The sequence below is a fragment of the Rhinolophus ferrumequinum genome, chromosome 14 (genome assembly GCF_004115265.2).
Source record: "Rhinolophus ferrumequinum isolate MPI-CBG mRhiFer1 chromosome 14, mRhiFer1_v1.p, whole genome shotgun sequence".
NCBI classification, from domain to species: domain Eukaryota; kingdom Metazoa; phylum Chordata; class Mammalia; order Chiroptera; family Rhinolophidae; genus Rhinolophus; species Rhinolophus ferrumequinum.
Window position 1 is genome coordinate 7,126,136 of NC_046297.1, and position 16,747 is coordinate 7,142,882.

The window sequence follows — 16,747 nt, forward strand, 5'->3', positions numbered from 1 at the left end:
GTGCTATATATTTTTTCCATGAGTTGGATGCATTTTATATTCAGCAGTGGAAATTGAGCATTTCAGGAAAGTAAATCATACACAGAAATGACATTTTCATGAAAAAAAAATGAAGGATGTTAATACAGTTTAATACCAGGGGGATACAGTGAATGCAATGGCTTATTTGCTCAAGGCATCATTAAATAAGCTGGTGGTAGGTGCGAAAAATAAGAGACCCAAATGGAAATTTCAGAGCAACTGGTGTGCTGACTTTCCTGGTGGGATGTACTCTCTAGGATGACTATGGAGTTGTAATATCTCTTAAATATGTGGGAATAACCTCAGAGGCTTCGAACTGAATGACATTATTACAAATAGAAGCATAACTGAAGATTCCTCATGGTGATTCATTTACAAAAATAAGGATTGTTTTCATGGTTGGGAAAAGGAGTCAAGGACTTGTAGGCTTTCATTTCTTAGAAATTGAAATCATAATTCATTTTTTAACGTATTTGTTGTAACTAAGGAATGCATGTACCCGGTCTACATAAAATAACTATTCTAAGCAAAGGAAAAAAATATATATCTTTTTTAAAACTTTAATGGAAGTATTGTGTATAGATGAGAAAAATGCACATTAAGTGTGCAACTCAATGATTTTTTTCAGAAACTGAACACAGCTGTAAAATTGACACCCAGACCAAGAAAGACGGCAGGTCCCTTGCAGTCCCTGCGAGTAAACACCGTCTGCTTTCTACAGCATGAAATGGACATTCTTAAACATTAGATTTCATCTGATTCCCTACAAAGTAAATGCGTAATGGTTTACTGAAGATGGAGCGTTGATTGGTCTTTTGTTCTCTCCCTCATTTAGGCTCTGAGCTCATCCCTGGCAGGGAGCAGGGCCCACACTACTCTTCTCCCAAAGGGCCCAGTGCAGGGTTTGGGACTTGGGGCGCATTCAATTATTAAACTGACAAATATAATGGAACGTGATGGGGAGCAAGGAAAGCCTGGAACCAGGAATGATTCCTGACGGTGTTTTGGCTTGGGGACACGGAAGTACCACCTGAGCCTGGACTAGGGCTCCTTCTAAGAGCAGGGCAGAGAGGATGGCTAGTCTCTAGGGCTGGTTTCAGGTGTCAGGTGATAGGATATGAGAGAGGGGGGTGGATAATGGCAGCATTTCTGACTCCACTAGGACGCCAGCGTGACTCTAATGCAATCTGACTAACATCTTCAATAGCAGAAAATGTGGGCAAGTGTTTTCCCTTTTTGTTCCTCAGGACTTAAAATAGTCACTTTCCAGAGACCATGAGGGGGTTACAATTGAAGGAAATGAATCTCACTGGTAATATTTTACCACTATTTTTTTTTTTTGAGTTCACAAACATTTAGTAGTTTCTGTTAAATATTATCAATGATTTTTATTATCACTGAACACATCTTCCAATTTAGGGTTTTAAGATTTTCTAAAAATGAGAACTATTATATATTTAGTAGAAACAGGTACATGACAGACTCAAAAACAAATAAAACCTAGTTTCTCATTCTCATAATATTCTAGAAATATTTTATATTAAAAAAAAATGTGACCTCACCAGAGACATCAGAAGTACAGGCATATCAGCGATTTTATTATAGGTGGATTGGCCATAAAACTATAAACTGTCATCTTTTGTTTTCAGTTACTTTCTTATTGTTGATACAACTACAAAACATCATAAAAAGATATGGTTCTCAAATGATGGCATATACCATGTTCCCCCGAAAATAAGACCTAGCCGGACAATCACCTCTAATGAGTCTTTTGGAGCAAAAATTAATATAAGACCCGGTCTTATTTTACTATAATATAAGACCCGGTCTTATATAATATAATGTAATATAATATAATATAATATAATATAATATAATATAATATCGGGTCTTATATTAATTTTTGCTCCAAAAAGACACATTAGAGCTGAATTTCCAGCTAGGTCTTATTTTCAGGGAAACAGGGTATATTAGAAGGTTAGTAATAAGTGACATTCCAAACAATACATGTCTATGAAAAAGCTTTCAAATGAACACATATCAATGTCATTTTTAATAAACTTAAATTCTGTGCATTCTGGAACTAGTAAGAGCATTCTTTGATGGTGGTTCACTGTAAGATATTGTATTGGAAATCTGCAAATTAAGCAACTGTTTCTTATGATATGCCTCCATTTCCTGGTTGGCGTGTTCATCCAGAGATTTTCTTACACAGTTCTTTAATTCTTCAATTCCTTCTTTGGTTATTGCAGAGATGGGGATGATATGTTGGCACTCCACAGTCCTCTCTGGAATCATGTTTTTTTTTCAAATAAATGCAGGACATCTTTAGGATTCTGGAGTTGGTGCATCAGTACATGGAATTCATCTTGGGCATCTGGCCAGTCCATTTTATGAACTGCCAGGAGTGCAGGTTTTGTCTGGACTTCCTCTTTGTACAACTCCAAGTCTTTTGTAAGCAGTATTATGGTTTCAAAGGCAGTTCTGTATTTAGTTTGGGAAGAAAGCTGAAATCCAGACATATTGACAACAAAAAGTAGTTGTTTAGTTCCTTTGCTCATATGTGCTGCTTCTATTAAACCAGGAAGATCAGCTACTGATATCTGTTTGAAATCATTATATATAATCTTTCCAAGTTCAGGCTTTAGTGTTGTAAATGCATAATGTGCAAGTGCAGGTTTTGCGTGAGAAATCTGACTCAGCAAAGAGATTTTCCATCATTTGGGAATCCCACTAGGCCTATATCAGCTATAAGTTTGAGATCAAGGTGCATTACTCGTTTCTGGCCTTTCAATGGTACGAAATTTGTAAGTAATTTACCACCAATACCTCCTTCCGCTACCAAAATTCTGTCTTTCTCTTTATTGAGCTCTCCTCTAATTTCACCATTTTCATCAGTTCCTGAAACACCCACAGGTAGAAGAATGCCACAGTCTTTTCCTCTGGAGCCTTTCAGTGCACTAACCCGACTATTAGCTCCTTCTCCAGCCACAAATCGTTTCTTAGGATATTTGTCTTCAAGTGGTTTTAAAGTCATTTTGTTATGGGCTGCAACCCAGATGTCTCCACCTTTTCCACCTTCTCCACCTAAACGAGGGTAACCCATTCTACCACTTCCTCCCCTGGTGAAGAGTCTCAGGTTATCTATGAAACTTCCATACTTTCTGAATAACACGCAACTGCAGTGCACCACGCTTGCAATTGGCCAGAACTCACTCCTGAGGAAGGTGTACAAACTCTGTCACTGTTGTTTATTCTCCATACATTTTAGAATTTCCTCTCACTCTATTTACTGATAAATGTCAGACAGAGCACATGAATACAAAAAGGAGAATAATCAACTATATACTTTGCTGCAATTAATTCCCTATATATATATTGTCAATCACTCTGATTTTTCTTGTTCTTCCATTGTACAAATGACATTTAATTCATGTTAATAATAATTAAGATTAAGTTAATTACAGAATCTTTACTGTAAACCAGCCCCACAATTTACATAAACAAACCCATTATACTCTCACACTTATCACACCTCAGGTTATACCTTTCCCTCATTATAAGGCAATGGGGCTTAGACAATCCATCTTGTGACCGAAGCCACACATCAAACAGGACTTCGACTAGAGAGTCAAGTCCCATTTGGTCCCACTCCGAAACCTGGGTTCCACCTACGACAAGATACTTTGGACTTCTCCTTACTATTTAGGTACTCAGTACTGTTTACTGAAGGTGTTTTTTTTTTTTTTTTAATTTTTAAATTTAATGATGAAGCAGATATCCTGTCAACTAGAAAATACAGCAGCCCTGGGGGGTTTTGTCTCCAAAGTGTTGTCAGTCACTCATAGAGAGATTTCTATATCCCAACAGAAAGATGGTTGTGAATACAAAGCTAGAACACAGAACTGGAAGACAAAAGTCCCAAGTACTACAGTCAACTTAAAATGGAGTGTGGAACAATAACATGGACAATTGTATACATAGGTACAGATAACACTTGAAATTCTTACCCGTTTAGTCACTTTTTTGGGTAAAGATATCGTCTCTGGAAGTTCCAGTTAAAAATAAAAGGCTATCTGTTAGTTTCCGTTATGACTTTAGCATGATTTAAACTAGTGAATTGTAAGCAACTGCACAAAGGGCATCATAGCAGTGAAAAGCTCCCTCTCAGCTGGGGCTACTCAGAGAGGTAAATTGGTCTCTTGAGATGAGAAGACAATTTCTTAGGCTCCGATTGTCTTCCCAACCAGGAGGGTTGCAAGGACAGGGTGGTGGTGCCCTCTGGAGATAATGAAAGCATAGTCCAAAGTGGCTTCCTGTTCTTCTGCCAGAGTAGAATTGGGATCTAAGACCAGTCTTTCTTCCATATCAAATCTTTCCCAGGCTCCCCTTAGGTTAAGACCTTCTCTTCGGCTTGTCACATGGTGCCCTTGGTGGTCTACACTCCAGCTTCGTCTCAGACTTTGCTCTCATTGTGAGTTTTCTGAATCTTTGAACTTCGCCCAGTGTACCTCCAGGCAATCCTTAAAAGTGCTGGAGAACTATTTTGAAAAGAGTAAATGAATGTATATGACTGTGTTTGCTAAATTTCCCAAACTACTAAAATTCCATGAAACGGGGTTTCGACTACTATAATCTACAACTCTCCCACGTTACCATTTTAAATACAGCAAGACACCAAATAGGTGACAAGGAGGTAAGTGGGAATAAAAATAAAATACGGTTCTTTTGTCTTTTAAAAATGAATTACACATATGAAGAAATAAATCTATTTCTTTAAAATCCGATAGAGTATTTCAGGCCATATGAAGAGAGAAGCAGAATGTGTTCAATTAAAAATGATAGAGAAATGTTATTCTTTACTTTAAAATAGCTGTCACTTTAATTATTTATCAGTTTTAGTCTTGGCTCACTAGTAAAAAGACACATTTTATATAACCGGATAGCTATTATAAGCTAACCAGATACCTTTGTCTTTCTTCTTGCTTTTATATTAAGCCCTATAGACTAAGCGCCTAGCTATAAATAAAACTATTGATGTTAAAAGGTCATGGCTGTGAACTTTCACATGTTTCTTCTCCACTGTATCTATATACACTATATACTTTACAGGAAGAAGAGATTCTTTATTTAAGAGAGCTTAAACTGTTCAAATTTGTAATGTACTGGGGATTTTGGAATGTCTAGGGGACTTAGTGGATAAAGAGCTGACCTTTCATCTCTGAACCCAGACACAGTCTAACCTCAGATAAGTGCAAAAGTTTTGTGTCAGTTGCCTGCATGATAAACTGGTACTATCCACTATCTTCCAACCCAATTAAGCATTACTGGCAGATCTGGCCTCAAAGGCGCATGGGGCATAGAAATGGAATTACTTCTACTCCTAGAGAGGGCGTCTGGACCTTTAAGATAGGATTTTAAAGTTATAAATGGGAAGCATCCACAGATAGAAATCCATAAACCCGTGTGTAAGCCACCCCGCCCTTCCCGCAATCACATGCAAATCTGAGATACTGGGATACTTTTCCAGATTCATACCTTTAGCTTTTATTTGGTATGTCTTCAAAGGCAATTGGCAAAACATTTTTTTTCTGTTACTTTATAGGAAAAAGAGAACTTGAATGTGCTGGTAGTAGCAATTGTGCATGGTAGCAATGGGCAATGCAATTTGATGCTGAAAGAGCCAACTTGATGTTCCCAGAAAAGTGTGGACTAGAGTTACTAAAATAGTACATAATGCACAAATCCCTATTTGTGTATTTTGGAGTATGTGGTGATATGATGAAGTGGTGACAAGTTTTCATTTTATTATTTAAATGTTACTTACCTGCCATTAAAATAATCATTGGGGATAATCCAAAGAACATGTTAGTGTCTTGTGGACATGGCTGTTGTTTTTGACATCTTTGATTTTTCAAATGTACAACCCAACAATGTACAGGAGACGCTCACTATCTGCTTTATGAAGAATGAGTAATGATGCAAGGAGGTATTATTGCCTATCTAGAGGCCATCGTAACTTAAAAAAAAAAAACTAAATGTTTCAGTTTTGCAGAAATAATGAGGAAGAGAAGTTTGAACAATACCTATAAAACATTTAAAAAATTTAAAATGTCAACAATGAAAGGTATCAGATTTAACTTGAGAAGAGCCTTTAGTTTAATGGAAGGTAATACAGTGATAAAGCAGTTTTATTTTTCTCCCTCGGAGAGAAGAAACAATGGCCATTGTCGTTTAATTTAATTTTAGTAGAGGTTTCATTTATATACTCATTTATTCTATTCTTTAGATTCCACACTATTATACTACTTAAAAATGAACAAAAACTGTAAAAGCCACGGATTGAATCTATTCAGTTGGATTATAGGTTTTCTTTTGATTTTTCTATACTTTTGCAAGTGTTATAAAATATTTAGTATTAATTTTTTTATTAGTTGCAGGTAATAGACATTTATACCCCTCACAAAGTGATGACCCCCTCCCCCAATCTACTACCCCTCTGACACCATTTATAGCTGTTACAATTCCATTGACTCTATTCCCTATGCTGTACTCCACCTCCTGTGACTATATATATATATATATATATATATATATATATATATATATATATATATATAATTATAGTTGACATTCATTATTATTCAGCTTCAGCTTCAGGTGTACACTGCAGTGGTCAGGCATCTACACCGTCCATGAAGTTATCTCCCTAATAAGACAAGTATCCATCAAATAACCTATAAGATCTTTATAACATTATTGATTATATTCCCCAAATTCTTTCATAGCTCCATGGCAATTTTGTGGTTTCCAATTATACTTTCTTATCCTCTCACCTTCTCTCTTATCTCCACTGCCCTCCCATCGGTTTTTTCTCTATGTCTCTGAGACTGTTTCTTATTAGGTTGTTCATTCATTCTATTCTTTAGATTCCACATATAAGTGAGATCATATGGTATTTGTCTTTAACCAGCAGAAGTAACTTCCGAAACAAACACTGCTCTCTAAATTCTACCACCTCACAACTTTCTCTTTAGCTATCATTCATGTTTGGAAAACTAAATATAGTATTCACTCTGTAAATCTGAAAATCACGAAGTCCTTTGGACATTAAAGGGAGAATACTTGAAAATTTTTGTCATGAGTAATCTAATTTGAAAGTTGAGTGAACGTGAACGCAATAAAGATGAAGGGTTCAAATTTAAGAGCAGAGGCAAGAGTGGCTGGGAGGGACCAGAAACTTGAAAATACTTGAGGAGAATTGTGTTGTGTGGTTTGAAAGAAAAGAAAGTGCTCAGATGACATGGATACCTTATATTATTGGGTTTTGCCAACATTGTACAAATTAATTATTACTCAATCATACTTTAGTGAAGACATGAAATATAAATGTCAAAAGTATTGCTAAATAGGAAAAACAATCTGAAGGAAAGAAGTAAAATCAAGAGGTTAAGAAATTGAAAAGACCGAGATACGAAGCAGCCAAACCACTATCAAATTGGAGGTGAGAAAATGATGCTACACTTTATCTTGACAAAGGAGATTAGAAATATGGGCTGCAAATCTGAGTGGGATTTGAGTAGAAAATTGATGTGAGGAAGAATGAAAAGCTAAAATTCTGGTCTCGTGAATAAGGATTTTTGGTTTTATATTTTAAGATGATCTGTATGGCTTTTCAAAGGGAGATTGTATGTACTCAGTGAGAACCACTTAGAAATGGCTTGTTCTGGAAATGTTATCTTCTGACACTCACTTTCTTTGCTACCTAACATGGGAAATTAACTACGAAACCCAGAATTCTGACACCAGCACACAAAAATGTCAGCCTTCTCAAATTTTTTGTTTATAAAGGTTTTTTGTTTGTTTTTGTTTTTTTAGAAACTAAAAAAATAAGCTTTCAGTTACTTTACTTGGGATAAAGCATGGCATCCTCACCGCTATACAACGATAAGTATCCGCAAAAATCAGTTTTATGTGAATTCCATATTCTCATGAGCCTTCTCTATGCATCCCGCTTACAGCATGGATAACAATTGTAGTTTAGAAAGCTACTCGGTTATTAATTTAATATATGTATATCTTACTAGGCATGAAGGTGAGATTATGTCTATTTTTACATTGTTTTCGCTGGAGTGCCAAACTACATGACACATAGTAGGTGCTTAGTAATTGTTGAATGAAAGATTGAATCATTGAATGAACAAAGCACTCCTTGAGCTGTCAGTTTGACTTAACATACATGTAAGAAAATAGATGTCTAAAATTAAGTGGTTTTCCACTGCTCAGAAACAATTTTTGCTATTTGTAGAATACATAATACTTTTTAATCTCATTGACTTGGAAATAAGCATTTCTTCTAGAAACTAAATGAAAAGCAATTGTACAACCACAAACTCCACACAAATATTTAAGGAATAAAATACCAATTAACTAAGAAAATGCAAGTCATTGATGATCACCATATATTTTTTTCTTTAAATTTCTTCGTATTTCTCATATACAAAGGATTGTTTAGAGATATCATAAACTGTAACTTAAAACCATGTCCACTTATTCAGTGCCTGCGGGCACTCAATGCATAGTAAAAGACAAGAGAAGGCCACTTGGTTTAGAGATAACACCTTTGGAATGCTAATAGCGTAAAACTTTCTGAAGGAAAGTGATTTTTTATGGAACAAGCCTAGAGTCCGATTGGCTTCATCCGTTTTGCACCTTTGTGCTAGGGAATCCCTAGGTTTAAATGACCGCAGCTTCAGCCTTTGCTTTTCCATCCCTTAATCCTTCAGGAGCATAGGTTTCAGTTCAAGACAACTTCACATGGAACATAAGAAAAGACTCTCTGAGCCTACGTCAAGTACGACGATCTTTTTTTCAGCTGTGATCTTTCACTTGCATCCTATAGTACAAGTGACTTTGAGGCCAACCAGTGTCAAATAATTAATGCATTTTCAACGAAGGACTTTTTTTCCACTATGCTATAATGCAATGCATGAAAAGCAATAAATGCTTTCATGTAAGCCACTTGTACCTGTGGTTTTCATCACGGTTTCACTGGGACCCCTCACATTAGAGAAACTTTGTGAGGTGCCTGAGCTGAAATGGAAAGAAAAGCTGGCCTGGGAGGTTTTACATCTGGTGTACTACCCCATTACTTAAACAGGCTTCATCTTAAAAAAAAAAAAAAAAAAGAAAAAGAAAAAGAAAAAAATAACCGTTACACAGGTTGAATTGAGGCAATTATGTTCTGATCTAAGACATATATATTTGTCGATTATTTCCAGGTGGTTCTTTAAAAACATGTTTTCTTGATCTATAATTAATATTTTGCTAATGGAGCTCGAGCAAAATGCCACAAAACGACTCACCATTTCTCCATGCCGTAAATGATAAGAACTAATAGTAACCATATTAAGATTCTTAGGTTTTTAAGCATTATCCTAGTTTGCGTCACAACTATTATTTAAAATTATAATATCCAGGTGCTGTATATGGTATTTGATCAAAGGGAATGGAAATGTAATGAGTTATAAGTTTTCTCCCTGAGGACTCAAGCTGTACATAATGGGAGTGGGTGTGATTTATTTTCGGAGTCATTCTGGAAACAGTTATGAAAGCCTTTAGTTAGATGTTGGTAACTGGGGTTATTGAATCTGCTGATATTTACCACTTGTAGGGGGTTATAAGAGTGCACTTTTTGAGGGAAAAACTGAACTAAAACGTTTAGAAAAACCCTCTGCATATCAGAAAGCATTATTATCACCTGCTGATTTTTTTAATGTATGTTACCAGACCCGATATGACATGTTCGTAGAATCAAAAAAAAAAAAAAGTGAAGACTTCAAAATTGACCTTTACAGATAACAAAAAGTGACACTTGATTTTTTTTGATGGTGATGAATGCATCCTCTAAATGACAATGAACAGTAGAGCTGTAATTTTATGGGGACATTTCTAATTTTTTCTCGCATTAACCTTGTGTTCAGAATTGCTGACAACTTTGAATTACAGGAGTAAATCCACTTCCCCTTCCCTGCCATCAGTGAAAATGATCCATCCTTTCCCTTTAAGCAAATGTAGTAAGGAAGCATCAGAAGACGGTTGAACCCTTTTTTTTTTTCATCTTCCTCAAATATTGTTTGACCTTAATCACTGTCTTCCAACAAGCTTAATGTGACATCACCTTGAAACAAAAACACACAGCTCTCTCAAGTCTGGCTCGGGAATGAAACAGCCCTGATTATTAGTCCACTGTGTGATCTTTTCCCATTGCACTGATGAGGTGAAGCTTAATCTCGTTTCTCTCCTCTCCAGGACCACAAACCACAGGCAGTTGAAGGCCGCCTGAAAATCTCTTACATCTGGAAGAGCAATAATTCATGGGATTTCGCCTGACAACCATGACAGGCAGCAGGGCAGCCAGAAACAACCGTCTCTTATGTTGTGCTATTTGCAAAAAATCAGAAGAGGAGGAGTCAGCGCAGGGCCATAGCCTTCTTTAGCATATGTTAGTGGAGAGAACCCTTTTATTTTCCGCCAGATGCTGCATGAATAGGTCCTAAATATGACACAGACAGTAGCTATCACTTCGAAACAAAATTCCTGGGTGTCTGCTAAGCTGCAAAGCATATGAAGGCCTATTGTCTGGCAAAGGGTCATGGTTAAATTTGCACAGATTTTATAAAACAGAGATTTCAGATTCTACATGTGATTTATGGGCATTTGCACACCCCACTGTGCTCGAATATGATACCATCTTCTGAGTAGGGTGATTTCATGAAATGTATATGGGATTTAGCTATAGCAACTTTTACTGGGCAGCTTAGAAGGGCCAGCGGAGTACTAGAATTTACTGCGGCACAGCTTGTGCTGTCAGGCTCAGGGTTGGTGTTTATGATTTCTGCAGAAGCAGAAATAAACAACTTCTCCTTAATGGCCTTCTTTATGTGTAGGCAGCAGTGGTCCTATCTGGTCTCACACAGTAGCTGGTGCAGCGGTCTGTCCCATTTCATGTGGAACCAATGTCTGAACATTTGCATTTCTGCTTTTCTGAGCTTTCTGTGGCAGTCGCCAGAAAGAGGGAAATAGCCTGAGACTCTTTCAATGGTTAGCATTCCACTCTAGGTTTCCATGCTATAAATACATTGTGAATAGATAGAACGACTCAATTTTAAGACTCTGACAGAGAGAAGGGAAGGAAACAGCTGGATTTATTTTCAGATCGTACCTTGTCCATAAACCCTGTAAAAATACTCATCAAAGAACATTTAAATGACTTCATTGAGACGCCTGTTCTCCCAAAGTATGCATGACATCGCTATAGCACCACTCAATACACATGTCGAGGTGTATTTAAGCAATATTAAGAATAATATGGGGCATACACACAAAAAATGAATATGTTAAATATATATTCCCCTATTTAGGAAAAAAAAAGTAAGTATTGAAAACTTTCCTGATATAACAAGTTTTAAAAGTTCCAAAGAATGTTGACATATTTGTATCTAGGAGCAGGCAGAAAATGCATTTTTTTTAAAAAAACTAGACAACCGTTTCATGCCAAAGAAAAACAATTCCTTTGCCAAACTACACATTGTTAACTTAAAATGTGTTCCATGTGGAAATAGGAAGACTGATTTTAAGGAAAGGCTAGTGATCTGAAGTCAGCTGGCTCCATGCCTTCCAACTACACATTTTGGCTTCTAGTTATACAGCTAGAATTGGAAATATTTATTTCCCCTCTTTAAGACTAGTTCTTTTTCTTTGCCTAGTCAACCAATGAATTTGCTTGTAAACATGCATATAGAAAAAAACAAAACAAAACGAAAAAACTTCCAGGCAATACACAAGGGAAGAATAATTTAAAATCTCTTGTAGGCAGGATATTATAGGTTGGAAAGACTGCATTTTACTCTGTTCTCATTTTGGCCAGCCCTTTTGCCAGCATTTTTGTATACTCATCACATTTTTCTGGAAAGAAATTAAATTACCGAAGGCTTCGGCTCTTGAGTATGAAAGCGTAGGCCCACAAGACAGACACATATTTGGAAGACTTATATCTCTACTGATGACAATGTTTACCCATCACCACTGTTTAGGATTATCAATGTCAACAAGCCTTCAGCGAGCCGGTCACTGGTTTCTTTGAAGTATATCGTGGCCTTATGCAGGTTGCAGATAAATTCTGAAATGCAGCATGAATCTACAGCTATGAACAGTCATTGGAAATACCTTACAAAGGGAAAGAGTCCTGATGTTTCTTTTTAAAAAAAATTACTTAAACCTCATTTGCCAATCTTATCAAACTCACATTGGGTTACTTAATTTATCAACACCGTGCATTTTTCGGCATTGGATTTTTGCAGAAATACTCAAGAAGTATTTGTACGTTGTTTTATGTAATATGAAAGAGTGGGCATTAAAACTTTGAGTGTATGTGGAGGTGTAGCTTTTATGTTAGCTTCCCTCGCCAGGAGACAAATCCAGAGGCTTTCGGTAGCCAGATTTTAGTAAGTCTGAGGGGGCAAAGGCTATTTATTGTAATTCTGAGAGCATAAAGCTCCTCCTTTTCACACATACCCCTTTGCTGGAATGCCCAAGTTTTATTTATGATTTTGGATTTTATTTCACAGCATTCCAGTTTAGTTTAGCATGATGTATTTAATAACCATGTCGACTGTCTTAATTACCCTATAAAGCAGGGTTCCACTGGCATTTGACCCTCCACGGCATTCCAGAGAAACTGCAGGACCATGATAATTACCAACCGCCTGTGAGAAAATTAAACAAAAAGGCCCAACTTTTAAACCACCATTTTAAACGACCTATTACAGCTCAGGAATAAATCATTGATGAAATAGCCTGCTTAACAGGAAAATAGCTATTCCATAGCGAAGAATTTCCCCTCGCGTGATCATGAAGAGAATATTAAGTATTCTTCAGCTCCAAAGGTTAGATTTTATGTCTGTCCAATGCCTTTTAATGACACATTTTTGTGTAATTTTACTGTAATCAAAGCCTTTTCCAATAGAGGTTACAGACTGTGGGTATTTTGTCAGACTTAAACATTTTGCTATCCATGGAATAGTAAATGAACTTAGATATGGCCAGAGGAAAAAAAAAAAGTCTGTTTATAATTGGCGAAAATTCAGATTAAAAGAAGATCTATGAATAGTTTTATTTCCTTTGATTAGCAGAGCCATTTGCTATACGTTTTGCAAAAAGTGCTAATCAATCACTCGGTGTGATAAGATTGATTTATTAATTGTTGCCATAGTCCAAAAAAATAGTGACCCGCTTTGAAGGTCTAAATGTCTGGATTAATTTGAGAGTGGTGCCAATATGTCATAACTAATCATGATACATCGTTATGTTTATTTCTATGTAATAGTTCTATCAGTCTGAAGCTCAACAAACATAAAGCTTAAATTCTCTCCCCCCAGCACTCCCCATGGATAAATATTTGTTTTGTGAAAACTGATATTTTACATACGTTTCCTATTATGGTTCCCAGTGTGACATTAGAGTTATACTAGATAACTCTTTTCTGATCTCACTATAATCCAATAATTAGGATCATCACTTGAAACAGTTTTTTGACTACAGCTCAAGTAAGGACGTGTAAAAATTGTAGGCTTTTGTTCTTTTTTTTTTTGCAATAATTTCGATTCTTCTTTGCAAAAAGCAAGATAAGCACATGTGCCTTGAGGTCACATAAGGTCCATTTCCAGGTTTCTAATACTGGCCACTTTTTTTTTTTTTTTTTTTTTGGCAAATTGCCTGGGGCCCAGGGAAGCTGGCCAATGGGTACTAAAAATAATTGGGTGAACAAGTATGCATTTTTGGCAAGGCTCTATAGTAGAAAAGAGACGTACTAAGTTGCAGTCAGGTATCCCAGAATCGTTCTGCTACTTACCAGCTGTGTGATGTTCAATAAATGAGTCACCTTCTCTGAGTTTCAGTTTTCTCACTTGTAAAGTGGAAATAATGGGGGCTGTTTCACAAGGTTTTGGGAAGCATGAAGTAAGATAATATATGTAAGATGCCTTCCTGAAGGCCTGGCACCACAATAGGTATTCGGTTTTTGTTAAATTTGATCTTTTGGCTCTGTCCCCAACTGGGGTCACAGTAACATGACTAATGCTTTGTTACATGTTTTCGTATTGAAACCCACTCAAAAGTGCCGAGGCTTAACACTAAGAAGAGATCACCTATTATCAAGGAGTGGCTGACCAAGGAGCCTTAATCTATTTCCTGGACCATTCATGCCACATATATTTCTATGACCACCAATGCCAGTTACCACTGGTACACTCCTCACTGCTCTTCAAATATTGTGTCCCTATCATAGATTAGTCCCTTGGTTCTTTTCAGTACAGCTGAAGAAGGCTTAAAATAATTTTAAAACACTATGAAAGAAAAAAAAGATAAATGAGGGAAAAAAATAAATCCTTGGATTCTCGAAGTAGAGATTTCTGACTTTTCTCATAGTTAGCTCTCACCAAGGTCTGTCCAGTTCTAGATTTAAACCCAAAGTTCTGTGTCCATGGACCATTGTTTTCACACTCCTGGTTGCCCCTCGAAAGGAGAACACCTCACCTTTTGCTGGACAAGAACCGTTCTTTTTGACACGTTCTAGTATTCAGGCTTCATGCTAACCATCTGCCTTGCCACCCACTTAGGAGTTTTCAACTCAAATCAAGGTTTTGGTCTGCGAAACAATCTCTTCTCAATAAAGCCGCATCACAAATTATGTCACTTTTTAGGTGAGATGTATAGGAAACAGGTCAACGTAGACACCACGGCCCGATATAATTCCCAAAGTTGCAGTGACTTTAATATCAGTGAAGTTACAGTTCTTTGGAAAACAAGTCTCAGGAGTAGCCCTGGTATAAAATCATCTAGGTGGAGATGGACACCCTGATCCAGTAGCTCCTGAAATCCATTTTTAATTAAGGTCCTCTCAAACTCTTACCTCACTGACCCATGAGTATAGCAGCTCTGGACTCCATGGACCGTGACATGATCCTGAGAAGGACTCAGAGGGGCTGACCACTTGGGTGGAAAAAATCATAACTTGATTTTCACTAACCTCAAACTAGAATTTATGATTGTGTTCAAATTTGAATGCAGACAACAAACCACAGTAACATTAACAGTACTCACGATGTTACCAAAATAAATCACAGATATTTTCGCATCATATTACACATGTGGCAGATATCATTTATGCTCATCAACACCTCAAAGTTCCATGAGGCAGGAATTAGGTCTGTTACCATGTCTTATTATTTAATGCATTAATAATGAAGCACATATGTTACTACATCATAAATTATTTTCAAAATATTTCGATCACTATATTTAAGTAGCATGACTTTCCTTTGCAATCCTATATGTATGCTGCATGGTACAGATGTAAGTGCATTATTCTTAGATAGGATTTTTAGAATTTACCAGACTGCCAATGGGGTCTACAGCACAAGAAAGTTGAGAACTTATGCTAACATCGCCTTTAATTAGCAAACAGCTAGATTTCTGATAAAGACTCTGCTTTCCTCGTCCATCTAGAGAGAAAGAAACAACTTATTCAAGCTGGCCAAATTGTTTTTCCCCTCCCAGACTTTCCAGGCTAGAAATGACAATAAAATGCTCTTTTCTGTTTGTTGAAGCTGTAAGGATGTGGATCCAGGGAGCCTTGTTCACCACTCGGTAAAGAAGGTTCAATGGTAGAAGAAAATTAAATTAACAAGCAAGGTAAGAGAAAGCGGTGGAGAGTGGAATGTCTGATAATTGTTCTTAAATCTGGATCCAGTCCCTGAGGCCAGCACCATTCCTTTATGGTTGGGTTGTACAAGCCAATGGGTTTCCTGTCAGAGTTGTTTTAGGAGGGCACATTTCATAATCCGGGCCAGGTTCAACGTAATATACGATCTGGACCCCTGGGGATCAAGTCCGGTGCTTTTATGAAACTTGAGAACCGATATAGCTCTTTCCATTGGGACTGATGACAACAAGGAGCAGTGACGCTGTAGGTACAGGAGAAAGGTGAGGACGTGTGCCCCTGATAGTCCTGTTTCCCAGAGGCCAGAAACTGTTCATGCTTTTCCTGCCTTGCTACAGGAGGAAATTCTTCGAGCGACACAGCTCAGTGACCCAATCACCTCCCCTCAGCACTTTCAAAGTTGTGCCTCTTCCCTATTCTCCCCATTTTGAATAAATAAACAAACGAATGAATGGATGAATCGAATCTCTTTAAGTTTAGCCTGTACCTGGCACTGACCTGCCATACCTGAGACAGCTGCCGCCTTACCTGGCAAAAACCTGTGCTCATTTTGCTTCTGACTCACTTTCCTCTCCCCAAGCTCAGACAATTCTGGCTTCCAGTATAGTGTGTCACCAGGCTGTGACACAAGGGAAGCCTCCATCCTCAGACAGAGGATAGAGACGTCAACTAGGAAAAGATCAAAATGGAAATAAGCTCGGAGAATGAAGAAAGAATAAAAATGTCCTGGCTTCCACAACCCTCTTAGGTGTCAAGTTCGTTTCTAGAGTACACAACATCTGAATTGTCAATCCCTTCACCCCAAGGGCTGGCACTTTTTTTTCCTGTGGTTTGATTTCCTAGTTCTTGGCCTATATTTGAACAAAGGACACCATCGTATAGACTGTTCTACATACTATCTTGGTTCCTTCAGGTTCACGACCAAGAGAACCACATATCCATAGA

General features: G+C 37.2%; 1 protein-coding gene across 1 annotated transcript; it reads right to left on the minus strand.

Moving 5' to 3' along the window:
• Positions 1-2,082: 2,082 nt before the first annotated feature.
• Positions 2,083-16,445, minus strand: LOC117034186 (GTP-binding protein 10-like). The gene is given in 6 exon segments (XM_033126947.1): positions 2,083-2,319; positions 2,322-2,731; positions 2,734-3,185; positions 14,993-15,072; positions 15,475-15,584; positions 16,310-16,445. Coding segments are annotated over 6 exon segments (1,425 nt in total).
• Between the last annotated feature and the right edge of the window lie 302 nt (positions 16,446-16,747).